This window comes from Neopsephotus bourkii, unplaced genomic scaffold (assembly GCF_033783945.1).
Source record: "Neopsephotus bourkii isolate Nb327-2 ecotype Australia unplaced genomic scaffold, CSIRO-AGI_Nbou_v1 NB_1525, whole genome shotgun sequence".
Taxonomy (NCBI): domain Eukaryota; kingdom Metazoa; phylum Chordata; class Aves; order Psittaciformes; family Psittacidae; genus Neopsephotus; species Neopsephotus bourkii.
Window position 1 is genome coordinate 502,477 of NW_026902001.1, and position 22,895 is coordinate 525,371.

The window sequence follows — 22,895 nt, forward strand, 5'->3', positions numbered from 1 at the left end:
GTGTGTCCCGTCACCCCCCCCCCCCCCCAGCCCTGTGTGTCCCCCCCCACAGCGATGCAGGCAAAGCGGGTCCTGCGCTGCCAGATCTGCAATGCCCAAACCCACCCTGCTTGGCAAGAGGGGAAACTGAGGCAGGGAATCCATAACGTGCGCTGGGGGACATCACTCTCGGCATGTCCCGATGGGCTGCCCCCCCCGGGCAGGCAAGAGGAGGGGGTACCCTGGGAAGGGGGTGCCAGAAACGCCGTGAGGCTCGTCCCCGGCCAGGGGAAGGAGTTAATCCCATTATTGGCAGGCTCACAGATGGCGACTGCACCGATTCCCCTGCTTAGCAGATTTAACAGATAAGGAGGGAGGGAGGGAAGGAGGCGGGGGATCCCCCGCCCCAAAAACACACACAGCAGGGGCACAGGGGAGGCGATAAACACCCAGCCCTGAGCCCGTGAGCACCCGGGGGTGCACAGCACACCCGCAATGCCAAAGGGTGCGGAGCATCCCGGATGCGGTCAATGCGCAAACACCACGTCCGTGGACATGGGGTGGCAGACGAGGCTTGGGGACACCCAGGCGGTATGCCGTCCCGTTGCCAAACCCACTGCCCCCCGGGTTTCTTCGGGGAGGTCAGGGGCCAGGTCCCGCTTCCCTGGCTCGAGATATTTAAGCAGCTGCTCCCAACACTTGGGAGGCGGCATCAACAGCCGGGGCTGGAGCCTGGGATTAAGGAGGTTGGGAAAAGACTGGCAGGAGGCCAGGGATGGAGAGGCGGGAGCACAGGACAACCGAAAAGGGATGGAGGGAGGGAGGGAGGGAGGGAAGGAGGGATGGATGCATGGAGCAAACAGCTCCCCATCAGTGCAAAACCACCGCATACCCTCACGACTTCACCCTCCATCCCTGCCACGAGCTGGGCAGGGCTCAGTGACATTCCCATTTCCCATCGCGGCCCCCTCTCCCCCCCTGGAGCCCCGGGATAACCCCAGCCGCAGCCGCCGGATCCCGGCGGCGCCCAGCGGGCAGGATGAGGCCAGCAGCATCCAAGCCAAACCTGCCCGCTCTCCTTTCAAGCTGCAGGGAAACACTAAGCCTTTGATTCTGCGGGCGGCTCGGGGCAAACAGCAACGCCGAACCAACCCCGCCGGCCACCCGCACCAGCCCCACGCAGCACTCCCCCTCCTTCCCCCTTGGGGAGGGGGGGGACACCCCAAGGATGGGGAGGGCATATGCGAGACATCCCCTTGAGAAGGCGCCGAGTTGCCATGCCCGAGGTTGCCACGGCAATGAGAAAGCAGGAATCTGGGTGGAAAAGGGGGGGAATGTGATCCCTTCATGGTGCGGGGGCACTGCATAGTGCTGGGGGCACCCGCTCCAGAGCCCCGGTGTGCAATGGGAGATGGGATGTGGGGTAGCAGCAACCCCCCCATCTTCTGCAGGGAATGGGGCTGCAGCCATCCCTGTGCCGAGCCTGGCCCCATTGCTCATGCCTGGGTGCCTCTGTGTCACCCTTCTCCCACTGGCATCCCCACATTTGGGGGTTGCTGGCAGGTTTGGGGGTGCAGGAACATGGGCACAGAGCAAGCACAACCCCACCACCCTGACATGGCTTGTGTGGTCGCACTGACACCAAGGCAAGTGTTTGACCCCAACAAGAGGAGACAGCCCCAAAGCTTTAGGGACACGCTGTGTTTAGGGGCTAGGGGCACCAGGGAAAGCCCCAGTGGGCGCCCTATCCATGCTATAGTGCAGGATGGGGCCCAGGGCAAGACCCCATGCAGGATGCAGGGTAGGCTGCTCCCCCACCGCACCGTGCCTCAGTTTCCCCTGACATGAAGGCTTTACTGGCTGCAGGCAGGAACGCTGCAGGCAGTTTTCCTGGCAGACACCCAGCCCCATGGCTCACCTGGCCGGGAGCAAGACGCCAGTGCTGCTTCCAAACCTGCCCATCCGGGAGCTCCGGCACAGCTCCCGTACACCCACCCCATCCACTGGCACAGGGGAGAGAGCGCCCATTGACCAGGATGCAGGCATCCCTCTCCTTGTTCCAGGCACCAACCGGCCTGTTTGTGCCTCAAGAACCCTTCCCAAGCCTTTGGAAACCCACCCTGTGGAGCTCCTGCCTCCATCCCACATTGTCACAAGGCTCCCCACAACAGAGCATCCTCACCCATCCGGGATGCTCGGCCATCCCCAAGCTCTCAAGGAGGGGTCCCTTTCCATGCCTGTCCAAGCAGCACAACACAGAGACACCCCCCCCACGCTGCCCTCCCTGCTGCAGCACAGCAATTTCCATACATTATGGATCTGATGATCCATCAGCTGGGAGCAGACAGGTTGAGGCTGGGAGCTGCCTTCCCTGTGCCAGCCCAGACAGCGCTCCCAGGGGACTAATACCGGCATGTAAATATTAGATACTTTTGTCTCCTCCGAGGCCAATTACACAAATCGTGGCAGCTCCCGCAGGACTCTCCGCTTCTACTTACTGTATCATCATTAACAGCTTATTAGAGAACAGCTGCTCAAAAGAAGGGGGGAACAAAAAGAAACCAACAGGAGGAGAGGCGGCAAGGAGACGTGCACGTAGGAGTGGAAGCGTGACCTACACCCTGCCTCGGCACCCAGGACACCCGCACACATCCCCATAGGGCTGATCGGTCCTCTCTGCAGTCCCAAAACCATGCTGGGATCCACTTGCCAGGAGGGAAAGGGGAAAAGGGGTGGTCCCTGGGGGTACCCCCAGACTTCCAGGATGAGCAGGAGGGGAAGCAGAGACAACAAAGCAGCGTGGCACCCCCCCCCGACTGGGGTCATATTGGGGGTGGAAGGTGCCTTCATGCCTAGGAGGAAGGATATTCCTCAGCCTTCATGTGCTTGTCACCTACCCAAGGACAGGCAGGAACGGATAGGGCTCATATGGAGAGCAAGCAGTGGATGTTGAGGAGGGGAATCAGCCCCTTCCTGGGGCAATGCTGTCCAGTGCATGTTCAGTGCTGGAATAGAGGGGCAGCAGGTTTGGGATGAGGCCCCCAGCACAGCACAGCCACCCTGAAGGTGGGATGCGCTCCCTAAGCCAACAACAGCATCATTAAAAGATGCAGCTAATCGGGAGCCGGATGCTCCTCACCCCTCTCCTGATCCCCCCACGGGTGGTGCCGGTGGGAAAGAGGCGCAGGGATGTTTCTTGGGATGCTGCATCCCTCCACACCGACCCCCCCCCCCCCCACCTCCTCCATAGGACAAACCCCCAAGTACAATTAAGCATCATCAATCACAGCCCTGACATCCACTAACGATGTCCCCTGCGGCCACCGAGGGCAGATGGGGTCCCCGGCGGGGTGCCCCCGAGGGCACCCCGGGATGCCGGTGGGCAATGTGGCCGGGGCAGGTGGCCCCGATGGCTGCTGCGTCCCCAGGAGGATGCCACAGCATGCTTGTGGTGCGCTCTAGCGTCAGCCAGCATTAATGCAGCAAGCACGGAGGGACACACGCACACAGACACTTGGTACCCACACCGGGACCCCCTTGGAGGCGGGGGGGGACATGGCCGCAAGCTGCGCATAACCCCTACACGGGTGGCTTTGTAGGGTCGATGTCCCATAGTGGGAATGGGGGGGGGGGGGGTAGATATCCCATGCTGGGGGATAAAAGCAATGCATCCATCCCACACAGGAGGAGACGCTTGGAGAGTGGGTCCTGCGAGGCAGAGGGGGAACGGAGCCCCCCCTGGGCTTCGGGGGATGGCACACGAGTGGGGAGCAGCAGCTTCCCATCTGATTGCTAATTATCCTCGTTATTCCGTGTCACACACTTTATAAAGCACCGGAGTGATTTGCTCTTTCCCTGTAATTAGGCACATTGCAATTACCATCTAATTCAAGTTCAAGCTCCGTGTCCTCATGACCTTCCCAGCCCTGACACCGTGTCCCTGCTCATCTCACCGGGGAGCCCCCCGATGTCCCTTCACATACACCCCATGCCCTGCTCTTCTGCAGGCAGGAAGGGAAAGGCGTACCACATATAGGGCACAAAGCATCCCCACATTCCCCATCAAATCCCCCCCAGCCAAATGGGATGCCAAAAGCCCCAACCCAGTCTGGGTTCCCATCTGCAGGGATGGGAAAGTAACAGTCCCCAGCACAACACTCTCGAGCATCCTTGAACCCTATGGATTTTGTTCCGGCCACAGCAGAATCCGGCCCGGGCACAGCTCCAGGCCAGCTGCCACCTTGTTCCCTTTAGGGTCATTTTAGACCCCACAGGATATATTTAAGCATTCCTACCACATCCAGGTCACACCCTCTGCTCCCATTCCCGAGAGGACAACAGCACAGGAACAACCACGCAGCAAGAAACCTCCCACAAGGCTTTTTCTCACAGCTTCCCAGCGTGGTGCTGGCTTGCTTGGGGATTTCCTCTCCCCACGGCAGCGTTTGCTTCAGGAAGAACTGCAGCTCCTTTTGGAGCATCCTCTCCCTTCATCCCTCAGCCCCGAGCCAAAGCACCGCAGGTACCACAGCACCGTGCTGTGCCAAGCTCCTCCACTGCACCCAGCATCACCGCAGAAGGATGCCCTCCTCCTCCTCCTAGCAGCTAATTAATCCTTCTGATCAGGCACAGCTCATTAGCACTGGTGCAGCACACAGGGCTGCTCCGGCTCCTCGCCCTTCCCGGCGGAGAGCAAGGTCAACAGGAGGGGCTGTCAGGCGCTGGCATCGCCACGCTTGATCTGGGATCTGCCTCCTGTCCCCCTCGGTCTTTCCTGCAGGATGGTGCTGTTTTTCCAAGCTTATACCATAGGAAAAATATCAGGAATAAAGAAAAAAGAGGGGGAAGAGGTACAGAAAAGCCCCTTCCCCCCAAGCACGAAGGCGATGGAGAAGCAGCCAAGGAAAGCAGAGGAGTCAGCCAAGTGCCTTGCTCCGTGGCAGGCAGGGCGCGAGTGGGCCGCCCTGTAAATGTTTTCAGTTTCCAAAACAGGAGGGAGAAGCCAAGAGCTGCCGAGTTCCCCCACACGCCAAGAAGGACAAAGGGCATCCCTGCATGGTGGAGGGGCGGGCAGGCACCCAGCATCCTGGCTCCTCCGCATCCCATCGCATCCCGGTGCATCCCAGCTCCCAGCGCGGTACCCCGGGGCCACGCAGTGATGGGGGATGCGGTGTGGGTACCCCCATCAGCTTAGCCTTAAATATAGTCAGGAGGAAGAGCAATGGTGCTGGGTGAGGGCAGATTGTGCACTGGGACCACGGGTGGCTGAGTATGGGATGGGGACCATTGGGAAAGCCTGGAGCAGAGTGATTTAGCACGTGGCAAAGCTCCCCCGTGGTCTCCATCCTGGCAGAGCAGGAGCCTCCAGCTCTGGAATCTGCCCCCTTCCAGGGCCAAATCTGCTGGAAAAGCCCCAGAGGCAGCACACTGGAGGCTCTCCTTGCTGCGGGATGCTCCAACACTGATCCCTGCCACATGCCGGAGGGAATTCCCAGTGCCCACCCCAGCAGCTGGCAGGGATGCAAGGATGCTGCATGGGTGGTCCAGCCCCTCAGAGCAACCCCCCATGTGCCAAGGGGTGACGCTGCACCCCAAAAACCAGAGTGTGCCCCATAGAAGAAGAAAGGGAGATGGGGTAGCATCCATGGGAATGCCAGCAGCACAGCCCCCATACTGGTGGGGGGGGGGGGGGCACACCTCTCACATTATAACTTTATAAGATCATAATCTTAAATTACGATCTTCAACACATCCAAACCCCATCTGCTTAATCCTCACCCCCCCCCATCACAACCCCCTCCCCAGTGTTTAAACTCTGTATGGGGGGGGAGCAGAGAGACAGAGGAGGGGGTGAGATCATCCATGCACCCCCCCCCCAGCAACGCACCGCCTGGTTAGGAGCAGGCAGGGAGACAATATAGTGCCTATGCGGCCTCCTCGCCGCCAGATGTGTGTTAATAAGGCAGCTGCCCCCTAAGCTAATAAGGTCACTTACTGGCTCCAGCAAGACGAGAAAACAAGCAGGGGCTTGGCTGCGGTACAGCCCTGACTTGGCACTCGCCGCACGCCGGCTTCCTGAATTCTTGCCGCTTCCAGAACAGCACAACGGGGTGGAAAAAAGCAGATATAAACACCCAAACCCCCCCACCATCACCACCTCCTCACATAACCGACCCCTCCAGTGCTCCCCTGCACCCCGGGGATGCCGCCTCCTGCAAGAGGGTTGGTTTGTTCCCTAGGGAAAACATCATGGAAAAGGGGTTGGAGGGGGGGGTAGGGGGGGGTGTTCCTGCACTTTCCCAGCATAGCAAGCAGAGCAGAACCCCCCCCTTCTCTGCTCCCTCCCTCTCTCGGCTGCCCCCGATCATGGCGCCTATGACTCCCTTTGTTTTAACGTTATAAAGCGACCCAGATGCCGGCTTTAATCCCCTCAGCTGGTGAGGATTTGCAAACACATCAGGAGGCAGAGCTGCTCCCCAGCCCCACGCCCCAGCTGCTGCCTCCGAAAGGGGATCCCAGCCCCTAATTGCCTCCTCGTGTCCACATGAGGAGCTGACAAGGTGTATGACAAGGGGGGGGGGACACACACACGGGCATCCCCTGTGGTTGGGGGATGTTGGGGAGGGCCTTTTGCTTCCTTTGCAAAGCCCCTAGTGTGGGGTTTGGAGGCTTTGCTGCTGGTGGCGTGATGCCAGGGTGATGGGCGCAGCAGGGATGAACCCGTTGTGGATACACACGGGGTTATGGGCCAAGCATCCTTCCCGGTGCAATGATGATGGACGGTGTCTATCCCAGCGGATAACACTGGACCAGAGCACGAGCTGGCTCTCCCACATCCCTGGCAGACACGAGATGCTTCAGGCAAAGCTCTGTGAGTCCTCCCTGCAGCGCTAACAGGGGAAAGGATTTTCATCCCAATCTACATCGCTGCCAGCTCCTGCTCTCCAGGATCTGCTGCATCCTTTCTCCTGGGTTCCAGCACGCAAGGCTGAGATTAAACAGGCACCAGCAGCGAGAGGAGTCACTCCGAATATCTCATCCCATCGCCTTCTCTCCCACCAGGGGACCATGTTTGTCCCATGAGGCTGACAGCATCCAGGCCAGCTCCCAGGCACACACGGACCATCACCACAGTTTGGGAAGGGGGGAATTTTGCTCTGCAAAGCAGGGAGAGGTGGCTCCAGAGCCACAGGGAGCTGGAGGGCAAAGGGGATGCAACAGCAGAGCAACGGCCCTATTCTGCAGCATCCCAACAGGGGAAATAATGAGGCCAGGACGCCCATAAACCCCATCCTCACCCAAGGGCTGGCTCATGGACAGCTTCCCAAAGGCTGGGGTTTCCCTCCAGGCACCCCAATATAGGCTGGACCGCGGTGGGGGGACCAAGTCGTCTGTCCCAGGGGATCCCAACATCCTCCTTATCCCAACCAGGGAAGCACCACGCTCCAACCCAGCACTGCATGATGGGTGCACTGAGCCGGGCCCCTGATGGGGGGCTGCTGCTCTGGCTCCCCAAAGCAAACAGCCCCCAGAGCACATGCAGCATCTCCCTGAGCTGCCCATAATTGCCCTGCAAAGGCAGTGGGGCTTTTTGTACCGTGTGTTTCTCGGGGTGTTGGGTTTGTTACTGGTGGTTGTCTATTCCTCAAGGCCAGGATCCCCTCTGTACCACAGAGCAGCCAGGAGTTCAGAGGGAGCAGAGCTCCTCGCTTTGAAACGATGCCTCGTTTGCCAAGAAATAATCCCAAGGAACAAGGAAAAAAGCCCCCCCAAAAAACCCCCACCACCAAAAACCCAGACTCAGAAGATAATTAACTACACAAAGCAGCTTAAACCTCCGCTGGAACTACCAAGCCTCTTCTCCAAGGGCTTATTTCTTGCTGTCTGCAACACCACAGCACCAGCGCTTGGAGGCCTGGGGATTTTATTAACAGGATCCCCCCCAAAACCCTGCTGACAGATTTGTGTGCCGGCTCCCCCCCCCCCCCCCCCCCCCAACAGGCTCAGTTCACTGCCAGGCACGGTGGGGGGCCCAGTCCCACATGAGATTCTGCATCTCTGAGTGGGGTTGCAATAGGGTCACTCTTCATCCCTATGGGGAGCTGCAACCTGGAGGATGCTGCAGGAGGGGATACAGGAGGAGCTGGAGAGGGGGCAAAGGGATGCTGCTGCCCCTGACACCCATCAGCATCCCTTGGCAGGGAAGGAGCTGCCCTTCATGGTCCCCCCTGGGGACAAACAGCAACAGAAGGCAGGGCAATCCAACCAAAGGGGTGAATTTCAGCCCCCCTCCACCCATTCCCTATCCCACCTCTAGGGCCCACCGAAGGGATGCACCACCAGGAGCTGGCACAAGCGACCCTCGCCAGCAGCATCCTCCCCCTGCACCATCACCCCCTGCCCCTTCCTGCTGCTCGACAGGGAAAGGAATAAAAGAAAGAAGAGCCGAGAAAAAGCTCTTTGGAGCCAGCCCTTCCTGCTGCTGCTCCCCCCGGCATCCCCCTTCCCCTCCTGACCGCAGAAAGCCAACATCTCCCCGCGCCCCTCCAGCCAGGGGATGGGAATGTGGAAGCAATTGCACTTGGCAAGGCAGCAACAGTGAGTCAAAAACAGTTGTTTGGCTTGTCAGCCACCCAGGCCCTGCAGCACTCTTGTTTTCCTTCGCCTGCTTTAACCCCTTCCAGCCCCAGCCCCTTTTCCAAATGAGACCCGCAGCCTCCGCTATGGAGAGGGGTTGGGTGCTGGGATAAAGCCTCATCCCATCGCCTGGCTGCCCTGCTCCTGGAAATGGGATCAGGGGCAATTCCCCATAATGAAAACCTGCAGGAAGAAGGTGCACTGACCTGTGCTGACCCTCCCAGCATGGGGAAAAGGGACATCCCGAGACCACCATGGAGCTATAGGGTACCCAGTGCTCCTGAAGCATCCTGTTTGCTCACCCCAGGAGATGCAGAGAGGTCTTTGCCCCTGCTACAGAGGGCATCTAAGATGCTCCTTGGTAAGGCAAAGGGACATGGCCATGTGTGCTGGGAGCCCCCACATCACCCTGGGGTGGCCAGACCCCCCCACAGAGCCAGCCCGGTGTCATGGAGCTATTGAAAGCCCTAAACACAGGATCCCCATCCCGTTTACAACATCCCAGTCTGCTCCCCACTGGCTCCTCCAGCTCCTTCCCTGCTGGCCATATGTTGACAAGACCAGAAACACATCCAGAGCCAACGCATGCTGCATCAGGGTCTCTTCTTCATCCCCAAGTCATCCTTCGCACCTCAGACTGAGCACTTAATGTCACCCCCATCTAGCATCACATGCTGCTGGGACCCCATCTCCATTCAGGTCACCAAATTTGGGGCATGGTGGGGGGTCACCGGAGTGGTTTGGGTTGGAAGGGACCTTAAAGCTCACCCAGTTCCAATCCCCCTGACATGAGCAGGGACACCTTCCACTAGAGCAGCTTGCTCCAATCCCCGTCCAACACTGCCAGGAATGGGGCAGCCACTGCTTCCCTGTGCCAAGACCCATCCCTACCATGGAAGGACAGTCAAGGAGGTCAGGGCATCCTCAACCAGGACCTCAACCCCTGGACACCACACCAACAAGAGGATGGAGCCCATGGAAGGGGCTGCTCCACTCAGAGCTCCATCCCCACAACACAGGGGGAAAGAGGATGGATGCGGAAGAGTTAAACCCCAGCGAGTGGATGAGGAGGAAAAGCGGAGGGCAAGCCTGCACACCCGCCTGGGAGAGACAAAGCGAGATGCTGGAGCCAAGAGATGAAGGCGAGGATGTGATAAGAGGGGGAGCCGGGCTCTGTGTGTGTGTGTGTGTGTGTGTGTGTGCTGGAGCGAGGGAAAGAGGAGGAGGAGGAGGAGGAGGAGAGGTGGGTGATGACCAAAGTCATTGAGCATTTTTTGGCACGCCTCCCTTTCTCCCCCCCCCCCTTTCCCAGTATCCTGGCCGTTGGCCCAGCTCGGAGCTGAACTTAAACAAACTCCTGTTGCAGCCATCTGCTTGATTTTAAAATAAATCAAACAATCTGTTGAGCCGTGGGTGATCAAGTTTCCATCTGTGCGGACGCCTGCTCGCCTCCTCGGAGCCTCCGCTTGCCTCTACCAGCCAAACACTCCTGGCAGCATGTGGCCTCCCCTTAATTCCTCCAGGAAAGGGAGAAACCGGACCTCCCCCCCACCAACACCACCACCATCACCCCCCCCCCTCGCCTTCTCTGCACCCCAGCCCTTCGCCACCCTCCGCACTCGAACCAAGAGCTATTTTTACAGCCACCCACCAAACAGGATGGGTTGAAACGGGAGGGAAACGGTGCTGCGTGATGGGGGAGATTCCAAAGGTTCTGAGATTCCCCGTTGCTGCCCACACTGTGGGGGGATTCCTCATCCTGGCCTCATCCATCGCTCGGGTCCAAGAGGGCAGCAATCCCAGTCCCTGCACTGGTGACAGCAGCACAGAGGCCAGAAATAGCAGCTGTGAATAGCATCATGTGGCTGTCTAAAGGAGCAGGACATCGGGAGCACGTCACCTTCAGGTGCCAAGCTCCTCCAGCCAGCACACTGGCCCTCGAGCCCACCCAAAACCACCCCATCCTGAGGGTTCCCCCCATCCAATGGGAGCAGGAAACGCAATGGGAGGCAGTGCAGCACCTTACCCATGGTCCTCAAAGTGCCAAAAGAGGGGTGGCCTTTCCCTCCTCCATTATCTCTTTGGGTGCTGCAAGACCCCATCTAACCGCTGGCTGCAACCCAGACACCAGCTCCACACAGGGGGACCCATGAGGGAGACAGCACCCAGCCCATCCATGGCCCCAAAGGCGCCCCGATCACTTGGTCCTTCCTGGCATCACCCAGGCTGTGCCCTCCTTCCCTTGGAGCCCTTCCTTCTGCCCCGAGCGGAGGGCACCAGGCATGGGGCCAGTGCAGACAGGAACAGGGCATCACAGCAAAGGCACAAAGGGCAAAAGAGGGAGGAGAACGTTGTACATGAAGCAGAAAGGGGTGCGATGAAGGATGGAGCGGTGTTAGGGCTCACCGGACCCCACCAGCTTGGGTGCAGGATGGTCAGGCTGCTGAGAGCAAGGGTTGCCAATGCACAGGATGAGGACGACACGAGACACAGCAGGATTCACCCCTCGAGCTCTGCAGATATGCATTGCTGAGGGTGCCCACAGCACTGTGGAAGCAGCAGTGAGGAAGAGGAGGTGCTGGGACACCCAGCACCCAAGCACAGCCCTGCCAGGAGCCGGAGCCAGCCACAGGATGGAGAACAAACCTCACCCACACGGGATGCTGCCAAGCCATGAGCAGTCCTGGCCAGCCCAGAAACAGGCTCGCCAAGCCGTTCCCTGCTGGAAATAATGGGGATCCAAAGAGGGAGGGATTGGGATAAGGGTGGCCCCCAGCCTGCCGCAGCCCCACATGCTTCCCAATGCAAGCTCTTGGGAAGGAGCCATGGGCAGCAAAGGGGTTGAACGCTCCAAGCAGTGCCCAGGCTCTGGAATTCAGGATCAGGCCCCAAAGCATGAGGAGGTGGGAATCAGCAAGGGAAAAGTGGGTGGAATAAGTAAGTGATATAGCAGCTTGTGAGACCCCAGTGCATCCCCGTGCCATCGGCCACCCACTCCGGGGACAGCCCCATGGGATAATCTGCTCCCAGGGGAATCCACATTCCCAACCATATTCCAGAGGGTGTCTGAGACAGGGGGACCCCCAAAAGCCACCCCTGCTTCACAGTGGCTGCATGGAGTAAAATCCTGGCACGGCCCCAGCAGGATACACAGCAGGGAGCAGGTTACAAGGGAAAAAGGAGGAAAAAAGAAGGGACCAAAAGCCCAACCACCGAAACTCCTTTTTGGAAGAGGAAAGGACTGACAGGACCTGGCGGAGACGCAGGAGAAAGCCCAGATTTCCCAGTTACTGTGCAGATGTTCTGGACTGAAAACAGAAGACGGCAGAAGCGAATCCATCTCCCCCTCCAGAGACGCTGCAGCCAGGGCATCTGGACTCTGTCTGCAGGCAGGAGAAGAGGCTTCCCCCCCTGGCTCACCATGGAGCCCTGAGCACCAGGGCATGGGGAGCCCCTTGAGGTGCCCACCCTGGGGCAGCAGTGGCAGCCAGGGCTCCATCCCTGTGCTGGGTTGACCTTGGCACGGTTTCCTCACGGGGAAACTGAAGGGCCTTGTCTTTGCCATGTTTTCACTTCGGGATAACTCATGCTGCCTGCTCTGAGTGTGAGGGGAGAGATGGAGAGAAGGGAATGCAGCTGGTTTAGCAGTGAGACAAGGAGGGAGGGAGGGAGACACATAACATACATATATATATATAGATATTCCCAGCCAGGGTAGTAACTGGAATCACTAGCACTTGATCCCCACTCGATGAAAAACTTCACAGCCAACCAAAGTCAGCCCGCTTCCAGAAACATGCTGCAAGCAGATGGGAAGTGATGGTGGCAATTTGCTGCTCACCCCACACTCAGGCCCTGAGATGCCTTGGATAGCTGTCTGTCCATCCGTCCCTCCATAGGTCTGTCCACCCTGCTGTGGATGCAAAGCACCGAGGCTGATGCCCTGGATGTGATCCTGCCGGTGATGCAGCACCTTCGTGTCCAGCTCCCTGGGGACCAAGGTGGCTTCCAGTGGCCCCTGAAGCCCTTCACAATTCCAAGGAGGGCAAAGGAATCGGGAGATAATCAAAATCCATGGGTAACCACCCTGCACAGGGCTGTGGTGGGTCCTGCAGGGACAGGACCGAGCCCTGGATGGGCAGCATGCACCCACAATGGAGTCCACAGTCCCACAAGCAGCAGATGCCAGGGACACCGTGGGTTCCAGCATTCCTCATCCCTGGAAACAGCCTGGGCTCTGTGCTAAGTGTCCCTGGCTGGAAACCACCACAGCTCCTGCCCTCCAGGCTCAGCAGGCAGCTGCCCTTTCCTATGGCAAAGGGGGGATGCTCCTGGCTGTAGGATCACCACCACCTGTCTCCCCTAATGTCCTTCCCTGGTATTCCAGCTGGGTCTCAGCCTTGTTTTAGCTCTAAACTAGAAGCCAAAATATCACCAAGAGGAGCAGGGAGAGAACATGGGGGGCAAACCAGTCCCTGTGAACCCTCCTGTTCCATCTGCATCCCTTGTGGGGGTACCAGGACTATCCCCATGCACCTCCTGTTGAAGCCAACCCCAAGACCCAACACCCTGCTGCTCAGTCCCTGCCAGCCACAGCACCTCTAGCCTCTCTCTCCCTGGGTACCAGGATGGGCATCCCTCAATAAATCCTGTTGTGGGTCCTTATTGCAGTGGGAGCGGCCCATCCATCGCAAGTGCTTATATACAAGTACTGAAGTGCAGCATCTCAGCACTTCTCTAGGTGGAAGAAGCTCCTACATGGATACCCCTAGCCCCATTTGGCATGTGCTGACAGCACCCAAGCCAGCCTGGTGTAGCCACAGTGCTCACGGTGCCCCACTGTGGGTCTCAGCACCAGCTCCTCACCACAGCCAGCAGGTTAGAGAAGGAAAGCCAGGGCAGCTGCTGCTCGAGCATGGGTAAACAGATGACTTCAGTCTCCTGAGAGCTACTAAAGCCCAGCAGCACTTGCACTAACAGAGGAAAATAGAGGGAGAAGCAGCAGCGTATTCACACCAAGCTGCAAAGGGCACCCAGGTAATGTCCTTCTCCTCCTCCTAACCCAAACGCCCTCCTGGATCAAACCCCTTCCTCCCTGCTCTGATACTGAAGATCCAAGGTGGGGGTAAAGAGTCACACTACAGCCAGACCAGCTGCATGAGGCTGTTTATCCAGCAAGACACACGCGTGCCGGGATGGATGGGGAGCAAACCACAACCTGACCGGGGCTCCAGCATCCTCACTGCGGCGCAGGGATGGGAACCAGGCTCTGACGGCCGGGCGCGATGCCTTTGGCAAACTGGGGTGCGTGCAGGGAGCAGTTGTGCATCTCAAAGGCTGCCTGTCACCTGCAGACGTGTGGTGCTGGTTCTGCAAGGAGCCAAGGCACGCTCGGGGCACCGCTGCTGCCCACCTTGGCAGCGGGTGGACCCGGAGCTGCCGCAGCCCTTGGGCTGGGGCCCAAGGGAGAACTGTGCCGCTGGAAGGGCTCCCATCACCGGCTGCTCACAGGCTGGCATGGCTGGGAGCCTACCGCTGCCGAGCTCCGGTGGCTGCTCCTCAAGCTCCCACCCTGCTCCTCATGCACCGGGATGCTCCTGCCCCACCGTCCCCAAGTCCCCAAAGAGGGCAGTGACGTCCCTAGCACACTATAGAGGGACATTTCCACATCATCCCTTCAAGCCCAGGCTGCCTTTTGCTGCAGGGAGGGACAGCAGCATCTGGCCAGAAGCTGCCCAGCAGGATGGAACCAGCAGGAGATGCTTGGCTGACAGTCCTTCCTGGGGAGCCAGGGAGCATCCTGCTGCGAGCAGCACATGCCAGGAGCTAACTGAGTCCCTGCCACCAAACCCAGCACCGGAACAGATCCAGGGCACAGCAGGCGCCCATCGCAGTGAGTGAGGTGCAAACAGGCTCCTGGCAAACCAGTTGTGCCCAGAAACTTCACAAGTCCCCAGAACCTGCTTGAATAGAAGGAGACACCTCCCTGGCTCCACCTCAGCCCCCAGGGATGACAACAGTGGGGATGCTGGCACAGCACCAAGCTGGCATCAGGATGGTGAAAGGCAGCTCTTCCCATTACCAGGGTAGCTGCAGCACCAGGCATCCACAATGCTATGGTGGGGAATTTCCTCCTCGCTGGGAAGCAGCTGAAGAGCATCCCATGCTGCCCTCTGCAACCGCGCTTCCTGGACGGCTGAGAAAGGCCAAGTGTCTGGATAGAACATCTGTCCACCCGCAACAGCCAGAGCCGGCCGTCCCTCTGCCCCATCTCCCGACTTGGCTCCACGGACACGGAGCCTGCTCCAAGATGCTCCTGTGGTTGCAAAAGCATCCTCACTGCAGGGGACCAGAGCAGAGCCGGTCCCTCTCCCCAAGGAGCTGCGGGGGGGATACTTTGGTGGGGAGCAGGGATTCCTGGGCAGCATCCATCTCAGGCCAGCATCCTTGGGCAGGTGCCTGCAGAAGGGAAGCAGCGCCGGAGCGGCTGCCTTTGGGAAAGGCAGGGAGAAGGCGAGGGGTGGGTGAAGAATAAATATATAGCAGCCAGCTGGTGAGCTGTGGAGTCAGCACAAGGTCTGGAGAACGCGGCGGCTGGCAGCAGCGAGGGAGCCCTGGTATTTCAGACAGCTGGTACAGCAAGGTCAGCCCGGCCAAAGCAAAAGGCCCCTTTGCTGTTCCCCCACACTGGGGTTGAAGGACGGACACCCCCGTTTGGAGACCCCAAAGGGGAAAAGCTACCTATGAATGACACTGAAACAACGGGTGAGGATGAGGAGGGAGGGAGCGCGGCTGGGGACAGACCAAATGCTCCCTGACCTCATCGGCAGGAAAAAGCAAGCGGCACATTTCCCTCGTGTTGTTTCTTTGTTTGCCATCTGGGAACACGATCCCGCAGGAGGCCGTGCCCCGAGACATGAAGTCATATCATGATTATATTGCCACCTCCGTGCCGGGATTGAGATCTCATCCGAAAATGCCAGACCCAGCCGGTGTCAGCCTGCGGAGGAAGCTTGCTTTGCTGAAAGGCAATGGAAGCCTCGCTAAAAACATCTTTACATAGACATATGCTACAAACCAAAACAGGTTTATCCCAATAAAGTTGGCTCAAAATACCTTGGCCTGATTTTGCTCTGTATCTGCTAGAATTAGCGATGGCAAAAACGGGCACGAGCACAGATAGAACCGCAGAAGCCAACCCAAGCTGGAAGCCAAAAAAACTGGGATGAGCGAGACCAGTTCTGCTTTTCCCTTAGGTTTAAGGAACAAGTGGAAGCCCAATGCAGCCCATTCCACCCCTATGCAGCCTGTACATGAAGCCAGGGCTGGGGACATGCAGAGGAGCCATCAGCAACCACCCAAAACACTGCCAGTCACCAGAAGGGTCTTGGTTTGCTCCAAAAGGAACAGAAGATGAGAACAAGCCAGAGGTCCTGCCTGCCCGGCCACAACCCAGGACCCTTCCTGCACAGGTTTATGATCTCTCCTGCTGTGACACATCCTAGTATCCGTATTCCCACTGGGAATTCAGCCTGGTGCAATGCGGGAGGAGGGTCAGATGTCACCTCCCACCTCCTGGGTTTGCTTTACGCAGCACCCAGGAGTTTCAGCTGCTGCTCAGCATCAGTGGGACAAGGCCTAGTTAAGAACACAAGAACTCTTTGATGTTGGCCCGAAACCCCATGAGTCTGTGCCCCCTGTCAGGCACAGCCCCATGCAACAAGACCCAGGTATCCCCCCATAAAGCGGGAAAGGGACATGGAATAAACCAGAGGATGCTGAGACACCAGCCTGAGGATGGAGATGGAGAGATGGCAGCAAGCTCTGGGTGCTCCCACCGAGTGGGATGGCAAATGCATCCAAAGCAAACCTGAACAGCTTTGCTTGAGTTATGGTGGGATTTGAGAGCTTTCCAACCTGAATACATTTGCAGAAAGTTGCATGGAGGGAAAAAATACCAACAAAACCCCCCCAAACCAACGGAGCTCACTTTTCCAGGTAGGTAACTGCAGCAAGAGCAGCGACAGGCAAAGATGGGATGAGTCAGAAAAGCAGGGAAGCTCTTCCCAGTGCTGGCAGAGAGAAAGGATTGAGCAAGCACAAACACGAGCCAGGTCAAGCACAATCAGCACTTGACCTTGGAACAGCAGTGACACAGACCTGTGCCCCTATTGAGAGGGCAGCAGAGCTTAATGGGTGACCGAAAGTCTTCAGCAGGTACCACTGGCCAGGAACATGGGTCAGCATCACTTCTGGGCACCGGCCAACCCTGGTGGTTTTATGGCCTATTCAATGCAACCAGCCTCAACACCTGCCCTGCTCACAACCACTGCCTGTCCTGCAGCACCATGGGAAAAGCAATTCCCACCTGGCAAAGGGGGCTCAACCACCAGGCAGGTCATCCACATCAGGAGGATGAGACATCATAGTGGTGGCAGCAGCCACCCCAAAGCCAGGAGACTGGAACCCATAGATCAGCATAGCCTCCCCCCCTTGCAAGGGGCACAGCTGGAAAGATGCATCCTAACAGTGCACATCTGCATGCCTTGGAGCGTACCAAAGGTGACAAGCCATTTGGTGAGCTACCAAAGCTCAGCATTACCATTATTTCTCAATGGGAAAAACCAATCCCACCCCACACAAGTCAACAACAGCAGGGTTTCTGTAGCACCCCCTCTGCCAGGCTGACCCTCCTGCAGCAGGTAGGATCACAGACGCCACAGAGCATCTCCTGCCCCACTGCTCCCCAACACTAAGCCAGCAGCAGAGGCACCATCCCACCCAAAATACCCAAATCTCCACTCTGATGACCCTCAGATGTGAGGTTCCCTTTTTATCTCCTCCAAGCTGTTATAGACAGGACCTGAGCCCCGTCCTGCTCTTCCTACTCTGCTAAGAGACGGGGTATGGGACTGCCTGGTGGCATTCGGCACATTTATCAGGTGCCTCAAACTTAAGCTACCTCAGGACAGCAGCAAACCACCAGTCCCATGTGCAGGGGGATGTCAATGCTGGGCATGGGGAAAAGCGCTTGTGTTCAATAAATGAAGTTGCAGAGATGCAAGGAGGAACAGGGAGATGGCTTTAACCCCTGGTCCCATCTGAAAGGGGTCCTGGGTGTCACACAAGGCCTGTCCAGGGTGACTTTCAGCAGCAGGCGTGGCTGAAAGAGGGTACAGTTAAATTAGCCAGGCACCCTACCCAAGCATTAAGCCATGTTTTAAATAACCTTGACATCTGCGATGGGAAGCATGTGCAGACAGGGAGGGGAAAAAGCAAGAGGACCTTCTGGCCAGCCAAAGAGTCACCACCAGGACACAGCAGAGCCCATCAAAGGGAAACGGTCCCTGGATCAGCCGTGCCCTCCCCGGGCATCTCTGCCTTGCCTCCTTTGCTCTGCCCATTGTAGCAGCCCCTCCATTTGCTCATTCCCAAGCCCAGAACAAGAGGGAGGAACTCAGTAGCATCCCTTCCCCAGGACACCTTCTGTGTCCCAATGGGAGCATGGGAGGAGGACTGGTGTGATGAGAAATGCAGGTTCCAGCGGGGTGTCACGAAGGAACACCATGGGGAAGAACCCCCAAACACCCAACACCGACATCCAAGCTGGGACAGAACTGCTGTTCAGCATGTCCCTATGACATAGCCTAGGGACACTAACAGGGCAGAGGTGTGAAATACCAGCTGTGGACATGCTCTGCTGAAGCATCACCCTGAGGGTCAGCACTGCAGGATGCTCGCCTGAGTCTCAAGCCCTCTGCAGCCACCCATGAGGGGTTCCAGCACCTCTCAACTACCCAAAGACCAAGGGACAGACAGATGGACAGCGTGACCCACATGGGCATCACAACCCACGCAGCCCCACACCAGCTCCAACATCCATAAAGTCTTCACCATCTCAGAGCAAGTCGTGCATCCAGGAATGACCTACAATGATGCCAACGCTGTCCGGATCGGGATGACAACAGACTGGGGGAAACCACCCGTAAGCAACAGCATCCAGAGGATTCCCACCACCGATGCCAACCCATCCTCCGGTGTCATGCTGGTATTGTCCGCACCGGCACTGCTCCGGTGTGTGCGGCTCCTGCCCGGTGGCTTCCCAAGCTCCGGAGCTGGCTGAATGGAAAACTCTATTTGTAAGGAGCCAAGGGAGAGTGAACGGGGAGAAAAGGAGCCTGTCTTGGAAGGGATGGTTTACATTTCTAAAGAAAATGCCAGCGCTCCGGAGAGCCGCAGGGTTCTGGCTACAAACAGAGCCGAAAGGCTTTGAAAATGAACTCGGGGATTTAGGATGCTGGCATTTTACAGAACCTGGCCTGGGGCCTGGTTTGCAGATACAGAGCAGCGGCTCTCCAAGCACGTTCCTGCAAGATGGAAATTGGAGGGTGGGGGGAAGCAGTTGTCTCCCCATCCCATGAGAAAGGCAAGCTTGTCAGTAGTAAACCTCTGCTCTGCTGTGCTGATGCCCCCAAAACACCCTGTGTATACCCAGGGATACAGCAACATGGGGACCTGGCAGCACCCGGGCTATGGGTGAAACACGGGACACCCTTCAGAGCCACAGGGCTCCATCGTGGTGGCTCAGGGATGCTGCGTGAGAGTCCCTTGCTGGAGGACAATCAGAGCAGCACAGGTTGGGGTACCCCAGTCCTGAGCCTGCACATCATCTCCCTGGCTGCAGGAAGGGCTGGGGCTTCTCCAAGGGGAAACCCTTTGATTAGAGTTTATAGAACTGGAGATAACTCGGGAAGTCTCCTACAGCACTGGAGACCATGCGCTCCTCTGAGCTTCCTAAGGATGCTGCTGTGGAGGGCAACACCTCTGGCACCTCTGACCGCCCTTGATGGCCAGTGTTACGGGATCAGGATTTCCTCCCTCGTGCAGGGCTGCAAGCGAGCAGGCGCCAGTAACACAGATACTTCTGCAACAAGACAGGTCTTGGCTCTCCCCACCTCCTGGAAGGATTTTTATCTGCTCTTTCACAGCTTGACAGCTCCAAAAGTTCATTGCTAAAGGCACGCCATCCATTAGCGTTCGCCCCTAGGGACCAGACCCAAAAGGAGAGCATCCATCTATGTCACCGCTCCACCTCCTCCTCCATGCCAGAGATGGGAAATGCTGGCTGGGGAGGGATGGAGGGATGGGGTCTGTGCCAACCGCCTTACCTTGGGGATGAGAGCCGGGGGTACCACCACCAGTGGCTCCGCTGGGGTCATGCTCTTGCCGGCCAGGACCACGGCACCGCATTCGGTACAAGCACCGATGGTCAGCTGCTTCCCGTCATCCACCAGCAGGCTGTTGGGCACACGGAGGGTGTAGAGGAAGACCGGCAGCCTGGCCACTTGAACCGCTTTTAATCCAAGGCATCGCTTCTTCTCCTGCCGGCAGAAGAAGCAGACGAAGGTCTCCACTTTGTACTGCCGGGACCAGGCGCTGCTGGGGTGATGGGAGTTCCTGCCCTCGTGCTGCAGCCACTGCCCCAGCAGGTCATGGTAGCACAGGATGCAAGTGGACACCAGCCCGGTCGAGTCGGCCGGCCTGGCCCTTGGGGCGGGTGGGTAGACTGTCAGGAAGGGGAAAAAGGGCTCTTTCTCCCCAAATCGCCCCGGTGGGTTGACGTTGAGCTGGAACTCTTTGCCAGCTCCCAGCTCCGCACCGCAGATATAGCAGACAGAGGTGGGACCAGGCTTGATGGCAGGGTGGCCGGCCAAGCCACTGGGGTCACCGGCGGAGAAGACCTGGTGGTACCTCCCCAGGAAGCTCTGCACCGAGGTGATGAGCTCCTCGTTGTGGCAGGCCCTGTACATGGCCCAGAGGTCCTGCAAGACGATGAAGCACTTGCGGCAGCTGCTCACCTCCCAGTGCTTGTTCAGTCCCTTGGCACTGGGAGGGCAAGGCAGGAGGCTGATGAAGGGGAAATGCATGGTGTTCTTCGCGTTGCCGTTGATGACCTTGGCCGCCACCAGCCTTGCCTCCTTGCTGCACTCCTCCCCGCACAGGTAGCAAGCCTCGGGTACCAGCGGGACGCCTGCCCCATCCTCCTTCAGCACCCGGCGGCCCTTGGCAGGCATGGCCCCGGCGTTGAGGGGCACCACGTAGAGTCGCTGCAGCACGGGCACGTTGGCCAGCTCGAAGCTTTGCCACTGCTGCATGAGGGAGGCGAAGCAGCAGGGACACACGAGGGTGCTGCCGGCAGGCGAGAGGGGCTGGGCGCCCGGCGGGGGGCTGTGGAGCCAAAGGAAGGGGAAGAAGGGCGCTGGGGAGGTCTTCTCCTGCTTCTGCACGTGGACGCGGTGCTGGGTGGTGGGTGACAAGGGGCTGCCGCAGATATAGCAGGCGGTGCCCGATGCCCAAGTGGGCCGCTCGCTGCCTTCCTCCTCCTCTTCCTCCTCCTCGCTGGTGATGTTGATCTCGCTGTCCTCCGAGGAGCAGCAGGGCGGCCCCCTCTTGCCCGCCGCCGCCGGGGGGGTCCGCGCCGCGCCGCCCGCCCCTTCGGGCTCCGAGAGGGGCTCGGCGTCGGAGAGCTCCGAGAGGTCGGAGCCGGCTGCCGGCCCTTCCTCCCCCTCCTCCTCTTCTTCTTCCTCCTCCTCCTCCTCCTCCTGGCCGGCGGGGCGGCGCGGCGGCGCGGTGGGGTCCCAGCCCGCCGCCCCCCGCCGCAGCCCGGCTCCCCCCGCTGCCGCCGCCGCCGCCGCCTCGCACTGATGGGGCCGCTTGAGCCAGTACATGCGCTTCTCCACCGGCGTGCGGCTGCGCTCGAAGGAGTCCCACTGCTCGCCCAGGAAACAGCGGCAGACGGCGCAGACCAAGGCGCAGCCTTCCGCCGAGACGGCGCGGGCGCCGGGCGCCGGTTCCTGGTGCTGGAGGAAGGGGAAGAAGGGTCGGTGGTCGCGGGGGGGTCGCACTTGAAGCTTCAGCTCTTTGCCGCGGCTGATGCCGCCGCCGCAGATGAAGCAGCAGAGCGGAGGCGCCGGGGGCTGCGCAGCCCCAGGGCCGCCCGCCGCCGCCTCGCCGTTCGTTAACGCGGCCATCAGCCGCTGCTTGCGGGAGAGCGGCGCCGGCGCCCCCGGCCCCGCCGCGCTCATCGCCGCCCCCGGCTCATCCCGCGGCTCCGCCGGACACGCAGGCTCGGGGGGCGGGTTTGCCGGAGCGCTCCCCCCCCGACACCGCCAACCGCCCGCCTCCTCCCGCCGCAGGGAAGGCAACGGGAAAGGAGAAAATGAAATAATAAAAAGAAATTAAAAGAAAAAAAAAAAACAACAACACCCAAATAAAAGACCCAAAAGCGACGGGAAACGCAAAAAATCTCTTCCCACCAAACAACAACAACAAAAAGTTCGGTGCGAAAGTTTGGGTGCCGCTGGCGGCGCGGAGGAAGGGCGGCTGCTGGCCGCCTCCCGGCCCCGGCGCCCCCGGCCCGGCTCCTCCCCGGCCCCCCCGCTGCGACCTGCCTGCGAAAGAGGGGGGGGGCCCGGGGGGAGGAAGGAGCCGCTGCAACACCCCCCTCACCGACAGCGCGGAGGGGACCCCAAGGTGGGGGAATGGGATAAAGGGGGTGGGGGGGATCGATCAGCCCACCCCACCGAGGGGGTTTAACGGGGGCGGCCCGCACGCGTTGCTCCCTCCCACCCCATCAGCGCCGTCCCTTCGGCACTGCACGGCCTTTTGTGCGGCTCCCCCTCCCCTGGGCGGCGTGTTCCGGCACCGAGTCCGCACGGGCAGGACGGAGCCCGCAGGACTCTGCCCTTCACAGCGCTGCCCACCAGCCCTGAACTCAGCGTCCCAACCGCCCGGTGATTTATTTCGCGTTTAAAAAGCCCTGCTGCTGTTCCAGTTCAATACCAGATTCTATTTCCCGCTCGGTCCTAAAATGCTGCATCGCTTTGCCACTCACTGGTAAATAGCTGATGTGTTCCCAGCCGGAGTTGGCTGCGTTTCAGCGACGCATGCAATAATCCCGGTATATCCTTACCTGCCTTGCAGCCTGCGATAAGATTTAATGCTTGTAAAGCACTTTGCTGTCCTTGGACAATAGGCACCACGGAAGTGCAAACTGTACTGAGGTCCAGCCACAATTAAACCTGACTTATTAACCACCCGAGCATCTAAGTCAGCATGCCCACCGGCTCGGCACAGCTCTCCCAGTAAAAACAATATATTAGTAGCTGTAAGGATATATTTAAGCAGTCGTTTTATGAGGAAGCCTGCACACGGCAGTACTGTTGAGTTTGAGTTCATGGGAAGTCACTGCAACATCCCTTGTCCTGTCCTTGCAAAGC

General features: G+C 59.0%; 1 protein-coding gene across 3 annotated transcripts in view; it reads right to left on the reverse strand.

Moving 5' to 3' along the window:
- Positions 1-22,604, reverse strand: part of GSE1 (Gse1 coiled-coil protein) — a 99,818-nt gene extending 77,214 nt beyond the window's left edge. The window contains exons 1-2 of one of the 3 annotated variants that reach the window (XM_061369940.1): positions 22,589-22,604; positions 19,785-21,476 (exon numbers count right to left, since the gene is read on the reverse strand). In XM_061369940.1, coding sequence (XP_061225924.1) covers positions 19,785-21,344 — 1,560 coding nt within the window. In that variant the 5' untranslated portion in view covers positions 21,345-21,476; positions 22,589-22,604. Of the gene's footprint in view, positions 1-19,784; positions 21,708-22,588 lie in introns of those variants that run through there. The other 2 variants (XM_061369938.1, XM_061369939.1) reach the window with 2 other exon arrangements.
- Positions 22,605-22,895: the final 291 nt, after the last annotated feature.